This window comes from Haliaeetus albicilla, chromosome 30 (assembly GCF_947461875.1).
Source record: "Haliaeetus albicilla chromosome 30, bHalAlb1.1, whole genome shotgun sequence".
Taxonomy (NCBI): Eukaryota; Metazoa; Chordata; class Aves; order Accipitriformes; family Accipitridae; genus Haliaeetus; species Haliaeetus albicilla.
In genome coordinates, this window is record NC_091512.1 from 2,028,204 (window position 1) to 2,037,999 (window position 9,796).

A 9,796-nucleotide genomic window follows, 5' to 3' on the forward strand; every position below is an offset into this window, starting at 1 on the left:
GCTCCTGTTCATATAGCCCAGAGTGCTCCTGTCCTTCCTTGCTTCCAAGGCACACGGCTGCATCCTGTCCATCCCACTGTCCACCAACACCTTTCCCAAAGGCCTCCTTCCAGCCAGGCAGCCCCCAGCCTGTGTCATTGCCAGGATTAGTCCCCTGCAGAGGCAGAAACTGGCATCAGTCCTTGCGGGATTTCCTGTCTTTCATGCCAATGCATGCTCTCCTCTTCCTTGAAGCCTTTCCCTGAGCACAGGGGCCTGGAGACCATTTCAGTAAAGACTCAGGCACAGCAGGCATTCATTCCTTCAGCCCCATCTGTGTCTGCTGTTCTTAAATCACCTTCCCCATTCAGCCCTATATTTCCCTTGTTCAGCCTTGGTCTCTCAGAAGTGACCAAAGCTCTTCTGTTTGCTTCTGAATTCCCTTGCAACCAGCATCCCCAGGTGAGCTTTTCTCTTCCTACACACATACCTCCACAACAAAGGCAATAGAAATTTGTGCTTTGTAATTGTCCCGACCCCTGCCCTGCTGCAGCCTTGTCCCACGTGGGGCTTTGCAGATAGCTCTGCTCCAGGGTCTGGGGAAGGAGAGAGGCTAGGCAGGGCTGTCTGTTCCCCCAAACCAGCCCTTGGACCAGCAGGAAGATGGAGATGGCCTCACAGCAAAACTCGCCCATAAACCCAGGACGACCAGCAAGTGCTGGAAATGGACAAAAAATGGGGTGACGAAGTCCCCGAGCCGCCTTCCCTGTCTGTCCACACCACCAAGGGCACAGACCGGCCTCCTCCTCTCACCTGCACCTGCATGTCTTCCATGCTTTCCACAAGCCCTGCCTCTGCACCACAAACCCCCGGGGTCAGTTCTCGCCCTGCATGGTCACACACTGCAACCTATACCCTGGTATTTTTCTCTCCTGGTCACTTTCCAGCCCAGACCAGCTCCCCCTAAACTCTTCCCACTGCCCCTGCCCTCCATCCACCTCCCCTGCCCTCTGCCCAGTGCAGCCCAGTCTGGCATGGCCCCACAGCAGTGCCCACCACAGGGTGCGGCAGAGCTCTGGGCACTCACCCCACAGCCCCAGACCCTCTGAAGGGCACAGCAGCTCCTCGGGGGTGGAGAGGGCTGAGCCCCAGGGCTGGGGGGCATCTGTGGCACAAGGCCTGAGGAGATCCCCTTGTATGATGGAAATGCTGCAATGGAGGCCAGCTCTGTCACACAAGTGCCCACTGCCTGTCCTTGCCTGTGGTCACAGGCCTGCCACACAGCAGGACTGTAACCATGCTTGAAGAGCACTCAGGCCTTCCACCAACCCAAGGGTTCAGAAGGAAAGCATGGAAGTGGGAAGAGAGCAGCTGGGGAAAGACTAAGCGCTGGTGATCCCCGGCAGTGGTGCTGTGCCAGGACTCTTTTCTTCTTCCTGTGTGCGCACAGGCACTGCTCCCTGCAGCTGCAGAGAAGGTCTTGGAGGAAGGATCTCAGAAAAACAAGTCACTGCAGGGCCCTTTATTTTGTTAAAACACACAGAGAGTACGGCTCCTCATTTGCACAGCCTGCAGGTCACAGAAAGCCTGGATATATTGTGAATTAGAAACCAGAGGAATAAAGACATTTCTTTGTGGAAAGCATTCATATAAGTAAAACAAAGGGAAAAAACAAAACAAAACAAAACAAAACAAAGAAGCCTTGAAACCAAAAATCCTTAGAAAAGAAACACTAGAAGCAGCTGACCCAGTAATGAGATATATTATGAGTCCTATGGAAAAGACAACAGGCACTTTATTCCTTCTAAAAAGCATCCAGTGATTAGTTTTCTCAGGGCATCCTTGATCTCATGGTTTTTCATGCTGTAGATGAGGGGGTTCAAGGCTGGAGGCACCACTGAGTATAGCAATGCCACTGCCAGGTCCAGGGATGGGGAGGACAGGGAGAGGGGCTTCAGGTAGGCAAACGTGGCAGTGCTTATAAACAAGGAGACCACAGCCAGGTGAGGGAGGCAGGTGGAAAAGGCTTTGTGCCTTCCCTGCTCAGAGGGGATCCTCAGCACGGCTCTGAAGATCTGCCCATAGGACAGCACAATGAAAGTAAAACACCCAACAGCTAAACAGACAGCAACTACAAGTACCCCAACTTCCCTGAGGTAAGCACCTGAGCAGGCAAGCTTGAGGATCTGGGGTATTTCACAGAAGAACTGGTCCACAGCATTGCCTTGGCAGAGGGGTAGTGAAAATGTATTGGCAGTGTGCAGCACAGCATTGAGAAACCCACTTCCCCAGGCAGCTGCTGCCATGTGGACACAAGCTCTGCTGCCCAGGAGGGTCCCGTAGTGCAGGGGTTTGCAGATGGCAACGTAGCGGTCATAGGCCATGACAGTGAGAAGACAATACTCTGCTGAGATTAAAAAGACTAACAGAAAGACCTGTGCAGCACATCCTGCATAGGAGATGGCCCTGTTGTCCCAGAGGGAGTTGGCCATGGCTTTGGGGACAGTGGTGGAGATGGAGCCCAGGTCAAGGAGGGAGAGGTTGAGGAGGAAGAAGTACATGGGTGTGTGGAGGCAGTGGTCACAGGCTACAGCGGTGATGATGAGGCCGTTGGCCAGGAGGGCAGCCAGGTAGATGCCCAGGAAGAGCCAGAAGTGCAAGAGCTGCAGCTCCCGCGTGTCTGCAAATGCCAGGAGGAGGAATTCAGTGATGGAGCTGTGGTTGGACATCTGCTGCCTCTGGGTGTGGAGCACTGAACAGGGAGGCAAGGGCAGTGACATGTTAGGGCATTATTCTCTGACCAAAATGAAAGCCATTTCTCATACTACACGTTCACAGCACCTTTACTATAGCAATGATTTCTTTGTTCGGCTCCATTGCTGGAGCTCTGGATGGTGCAGGTTCGGTGTGCCATGAGGATCAGGACCTCTGCCTACTGGCTGCCAAGGAATAAGTCCTGCTCTGCACCAGTGTGTTTCTGGGAATGGTGTCTGTCAGGGGGGTCAATGCTGGTGTTTGAATTGGTGAGATGAAAACACTCCTAATGTAATAGTGCTTGTCAGCATCTGCACTCCCAGGGCTAAGAAAACACAATCAAAGCATTGTTTGAGAGGGATTTTTTTACAGCTCTCCCGCATCATACCTGGTAATATTCTTGGATTTCAGAAACTCTCATCTTTTCTGCTGAACTCAGAGAAAACAAGTGGGTCCTGCAAGGAAAGAGTACTGCCTGCAGTGCAGTGCAGAGGGCGGGGAGCCGATTTGTCACTCTGTCTTGTTGCCAGCTACGCTGGGCTTGCAGCTTTCTGAGATGGTGTGTATCACACCCCCATGTTAACCTGAAAAGACTCCAGGCACTAATGAGAGCAGAGACACCCGCTGTCCAGCACCAGCTGACTCCCCCTTTCTCAAGGTCTCTGCACCCCACTTCTTGCCAAGAACACACATGGTTCATTTCACAAACCCAGCAGCATTTCCTCAGTCTTGCTGTATCTGTGCTTCTCCATGGGGCATTCAGGTAACACCAAGACACTATGGGACAGACCTGCATCCTGGAGGGCAGCTCACATCTTGGAAAGACACCCCAAGAAAATAGCTGAGTGTCCTGATGATGGTATCTCAGGAAGGGAGAGTCAGCTCATTTCCTAGGGAATGACACAGGCTGCATTGCCCACAGCCCCACAGCTTGGAGGGAAGCTTGGACACCTGTAACCTTGTTCCCATGGTCACACCTGCATGGGAGGACCCACAAGAACAGTGTGAGACTCTGCAGCTGAAACTTCCACCCCCAGAGAGCCTGACAGCAAGAACAGGGTAACAGTAGCAATAACACAAACTAGTGGAGAAACAAGGAAAAATACGGTGAGGGTCTGACTCAGAGAGGCAAAGGCAGAGCCATCAGGCACTCAGGAAAGAGTTACCCTTACCCAGCTGTACATGCCACCTCCCAGGCACCAACACAGCCAGGCAGTTGTTCTCAGTCCCTGTGCTCTACTTCAGGAGGCTCCTATCAGACTGACTGACCCCTCAGAGTTACAGCTCAGGAGTCTCAGTGAGCTGTTCAAGCACGACAGCTCCTTTTCCATGTCTCCTGAAAATTCCCGAAGAGTAGCAAACAGAAAACACAAACTCAGGAAAGCTCCTGATATTTATCGCAATCCCTGCTTTGACCTTGCCCTTGAAAAGTGCCCTTGGAAATGTCCTGGGGATGATCTGGAGCTGCGAACATTCAGGACCCTGCCCTGCTGCACATTGTGTTTCCACCCACAGCTTCTCCCCACTCTCTGTTAGAGATCCCCAGGCAAGCAGAGTACTTACCCTGACCAGCGGCAGAGTCCCTGCCCCAGCACACAGCCCCCTGGCTGCAAGGACCCTGCTCAGAAGGACAGCCCTGGGCACCCCTGGCTGCACACCCACCTTCACACTCTGCAGCCATCCCCGGGTGAAGGCAGCTGACATGCCCTGTCCCTCTGAGGGTGCGGCAGGGAAGCTGTGCTCCAAAGCACGGCCTTTTTCTCTACACTGCACAAACTGTGAGAGTCCCTCTGACAGATCCCATAGGCTGTGGGATGTGCCAGCTTTAGGAGATCATTCCAGGAACCACAGCTGCATTGCCCTGCAGCAAGCACTTAACTTGTTAAGGGCTGTGATGATTCTTCTCCAGGTCAGCTCTTCTCCGTCTTCCCACCCCAGACTGCCTTTAACATCTCTCTCTGCCTTACTCCTCTCCCCTCGGTGCCTGCAGGCAGTGCCCTCAGCCCTGCTGCGCTTTGCAGAGGAGCTGCTCCTGGGCAGAGCTGTCTCTCTGCAGTGCTGCCTGCTTGCCATGAGCTCCCTCCAGCCCAGGAGCCCAGCCCAGCTCAGCAGCAGAGGACCAGCCCAAGGCAGCACTTTCTCTGCCCCCTCTGGGCTCCCTCCTGGTGCCCTGGGGCTCCAGGGGAACCTGCTGGGAAACAGGCTGAAGTGAACACTGATGTTGCCTCTCTCAGTTAAGGAGAAACACTTCTTTCCTGAAATAAAATTCTCGTCTCAGAGACAAGGTTTCATATACATGCCACATTTTTTGGTCCTCTTGTTAGACAGAATACCCAGAGAGAGGCAGGCAGGGATCTCCTTTACCCCTGTGTCGTGGTTTAACCAAAGCCAGCAACTAAGCACCACGCAGCCGCTCACTCACTCCCCCCGCCCCATCCAGTGGGATGGGGGAGAAAATCAGGAAAAGAAGTAAAACTCCTGGGTTGAGATAAGAACGATTTAATAGAACAGAAAAGAAGAAACTAATAATGATAATGATAGCACTAATAAAATGACAACAGTAGTAATAAAAGGATTGAAATGTACAAATGATGCGCAGGGCAATTGCTCACCACCCGCCGACCGACACCCAGCCAGTCCGCAAGCGGCGAATCCCTGCCCCCCCACTTCCCAGTTCCCAAACTAGATGGGACGTCACATGGTATGGAATACACTGTTGGCCAGTTTGGGTCAGGTGCCCTGGCTGGGCATGAGAAGCTGAAAAATCCTTGACTCTAGTCTAAACACTACTGAGCAACAGCTGAAAACATCAGTGTTATCAACATTCTTCACATACTGAACTCAAAACATAGCACTGTACCAGCTACTAGGAAGACAGTTAACTACATCCCAGCTGAAACCAGGACACCCTGCTGAGGGAAGGGATCCATGGGTCAAGGGAGGCATCTCATCCTGCATTTCTACTCATGGCATTTGAAGGAGGCTCAGCTCCCTCCAATGCACACCACAAAGCCACAGGAGGTGGGATTCCTCTTGCCTCAGTTCAGGTGTGAGCAAAATGGACACCTGCAGGTGAGCTCCTTGTCTCAGCTCCCATCTGAATTAATGGAGAGGAAAGGCAGGGGTAAGGTGTTCAGAGGCAAAACCCTGGTGACATTTGAACTGCCAGAGGTGGTCCAAGATACATGTAGGTAACAGCAAACTGTAATGGAGCAGTTCATAGAGACAGGGCAACATCTTGGGAATCCTGTATGAGCCTGGTGGGAAGTTCCTTTGGCCAAGTGACATGGCAGATTTTGCCCAACTAAAGGCCAAAAGAAGCTTCTCCTACTCCTAATCTCCATGGCACTTTATACAGGCATTCATATGAACGACTGCAGTCATGTACCACAGCGACAACTGGGTCTCTCTCTTTTCCACCAGCTGAATTTACTATACCTCCACTGACTGTAATGGCATGTGTCCCATGATCGTCGCCACACTGCCTAACAGAATTCAGGGCTGGTCCTGTGCTTAATGTTCTAATTCAGGGCCACAGAGCTACATGAGATGCCAAGGCTGGCAGGGACCTCACAGGAGCTGCAGGAAAGCAATTCCCATTCAGGGTGGGTGCGTCCTAGACGTCCCAGACAGCATCACAGACAGTGCGGTTTGGTGCCTGTTTGCCATACACTAAAGCCATCAGTCAGAGGCATCAGTCATCAGATGCCATCAGAGAGGCAAGGTCTACTTCTGCTCCGCCCAAGAGCTGCAGGCATTGCATGAACAGGAAGCATGTCACACATGTTTGCACCACAGACAGTCCTACACTGTCCTATGCCTGTGCCAGTTTCCATGCAGACTTTAGCTTCCTCCCCCCGTTTCCCCACCTCACCCTGACCTTGGGATCTCCCAAGCTTTACTGATGCCTGTGAAAGGCTAGACGCTAGCTGCAGTACAACTTGCTTAGGAGAATGAACACTATCTAACACTACGAGCTTTTACCTCAGGGTCAATGTGACCTGAAGACCCAACCTAAGCCAGCTCTTCATGACAGAGAACACCCCATAATGACAATAAAAGCATGGAAGATTTACCTTTCAAAAAACCAGGCATGTAGCCATGAACCAGGCATGAACTGTAATGGACCAGAATCCAGGATAAACATCCCCCACCTGCACCGGCCATCAGTTTAGAACAATGATGATTAACACACCACTGACACAATGATGATTAACACACCACTTCTTCTTCGCGATGGAAGAGAGGAAGCAGAAGTCTGGTCAGAGTGATATGATCAGAAGTCTGCAGGAACAATTGCAAGAAAGTAAACAGTTGCTGGAGGAGGAAAGGAACCTTGTTAAGGTTTTAACGAAAGAATTGAAGAAGCAAATGATGAGAGAGATGGAGAGAGAGGCGGAGGTAGAAATGCCACCTGCAGAGAAAAAGACACAGCAAATCTATGCTCAGAGGGATTTGCAAAGGGCAAAGGAGACCGTAGAGAGTCCCCCCCCATGTGTGTCCAGTGATTAAAACAGAGTATATATATGAGGACAGTAGCGATGATTGTCCTCAGGTTATCACTAAAGAAGCCCCATATACAGCAACTGAATTAGCAAAATTGAGGAAAGATTTTTCAAGGATGGCAAAGGAATCTGAGAGAGAGTACGTGTGGAGAGTGTCTTTGATGGGAGGAGATGGAATCTTGTTGTCAGAGAAAGAAGCAGAAGGATATTGGGGTCCTGGTGTGTTTCTAACAACTGGCGATTACCGGGCCCCATGGTCACTGACTCAGAGAGCTGCGTATTGGGCTGGAGGGCTGAACCCCATGGAAAGGGGAGATCCCCTTGCCATAACCGGTAGGGTGGATCAGTTAGTGGAAAGTGTGCAAAAGGTGGCATGTATCCAGATGATGTATGACCAGGAGCTCAAGCCCCATCAGGGCTCCCCGATGATGCTGCCTGTGGACCAGAGAGGATGAGTATATCTCTGAGACCAATTGGGATCCAACTACGAGGGACAATTCTAAACACCCTCAATGGAGAAAGGACTACGTCCACTCTGGAGGGGAGGATGTCCCCTGACCTTCGGCGGCCAGGGAGAAAAGTGTGGACATGGGGAGAGGTAGCTCAGGAGTTGACTGACTTTGGGAGAATATTCGGCCCTGTTAGTGGACCTTCTCAAAGAACTGAAAACAAGATCTGACGGCGACTTATTGGGCGGCTATTAGCCCCTGGAAGACAGAGGCCCCTAAGTCGACAGGGACTGTGGCAACTAGGGCATCAGAAAGGCGTTCCCCGGGACTTGATGGATGGGCTCTCGACCCAAAGGTTGGAAGAGCTTGTGCAGAATTGGTCAGGGCAAAAGGCTGTTTCCAAACCAACACCTAGTGCCCCACCCTTGATAAACCCTGAGAACAAATTAACTAAAGAGGAGAAGGTGGCGGGAAACTAGATCCTCCGCTCCCTGAAGGTGAGGGGGGAGACGGAGGGTGGATGTTTGTTACACAACTCACCTGCAATACAAAAGGAGATTTACTGATTACTATTGCTGTAGGACCAAAGAAAAGACCGGTGACCTTTTTAGTTGATACTGGGGCACAAATTACCGCGCTAAGGCGAACTGAAGCAGAACGATGTGGGATTTCGGCCCCATCTAAAAATCTGATTGTCTTAAATGCCTTTGGAAAAACACAATCTGTGCCCATGACTCCGGCAAGCCTATGGTTGCCAGGGGAGGAAAATCCGGTCAACACCATGGTGGCCGTAGGATCTTTCCAGATGAACCTTTTAGGTATAGATGTTTTGAAGGGTAGACAGTGGCGTGACACCCAGGGAAACTCATGGTCTTTTGGTGTCCCTCAAATTAGGCAATTGGCCGAAACATCCGGCATGGAGGTGCGTCTATTGCAAGCGGCACCTACCCTTCCCCCTTCCAAACTGACAAATGTTAAACCCTATCCAGTGCCTCTAGGAGCAAGAGAAGGAATTACGCCAGTTCTGGAGGATTTAAAGAAACAAGGGGTTGTAGTTCCTACTCACTCCCCTTTCAACTCCCCAGCATGGCCAGTCCGAAAACCAAATGGCAAATGGAGATTGACAGTAGATTACAGGAGGCTCAATGCCAACACAGGTCCACTGACAGCTGCTGTGCCAAACATTGCTGAATTGATTGCTGCCATTCAGGAACAATCCCACCCTGTCATGGCAACGATTGATGTTAAGGATATGTTTTTTATGGTCCCTTTACAACCTGAGGACCGGGATCGCTTTGCTTTCACCTGGGAAGGACAACAGTACACCTTTACACGACTGCCCCAAGGATACAAGCACTCCCCCACGCTGGCTCACCATGCTCTAGCACGAGAGTTGGAAACAATTCCCATAAAAGCAGAGGTAAAGATCTATCAATATATAGATGATGTGCTCATAGGAGGAAGGCAGATAGAAGAAGTTAGAGAAACCCAGAATGCCATCATCACCCATTTGGAAAGTATAGGGTTGACAATTCCACCTGAGAAGATCCAGACTCCTTCGAGTGAGGTAAAATTCTTAGGAATCTGGTGGAAGGGAGGCATGACTTGTATCCCACCGGATACCCTTTCCTCTCTTGATCAGATCCAGATGCCAGAGTCAAAGAAAGACTTACAGCATGCACTAGGGTTGCTTGTGTTTTGGAGAAAACACATTCCTGACTTTTCAATTATTGCTAGACCTCTGTATGATTTGTTGCAGAGGGAATGGACTCAGGTCCATGACGAAGCTTTACAGTTGTTGGTATTTGAAACAAATGCCTATCAGGCTCTTGGTCCCATTCACCCAACAGATCCGGTTCAAATTGAGTGGGGATTTGCCAAGACTGGACTGTCGATCCATTTGTGGCAAAAGGGTCCAGAGGGACCTGTTCGGCCCATTGGGTTTTATTCTCGTAGCTTTAAAGATGCTGAAAAAAGGTACACAACTTGGGAAAAGGGTCTATTTGTAGTTAGTTTAGCTCTGAGAGAAGCCGAACAGACCATCCGGCAACAATCTATAGTGCTCAGAGGTCCATTTAAAGTGATCAAAGCAGTTTTGGCAGGAACGCC

General features: G+C 50.8%; 1 protein-coding gene across 1 annotated transcript; it reads right to left on the reverse strand.

Annotated features, from left to right (window-relative positions):
- Positions 1-1,751: 1,751 nt before the first annotated feature.
- LOC138682990 (olfactory receptor 14A16-like) lies at positions 1,752-2,783 on the reverse strand. The gene has a single exon (XM_069774509.1). The coding sequence runs from the start codon at positions 2,757-2,759 to the stop codon at positions 1,752-1,754; it is 1,008 nt and encodes a 335-aa protein (XP_069630610.1). The 5' UTR covers positions 2,760-2,783.
- Between the last annotated feature and the right edge of the window lie 7,013 nt (positions 2,784-9,796).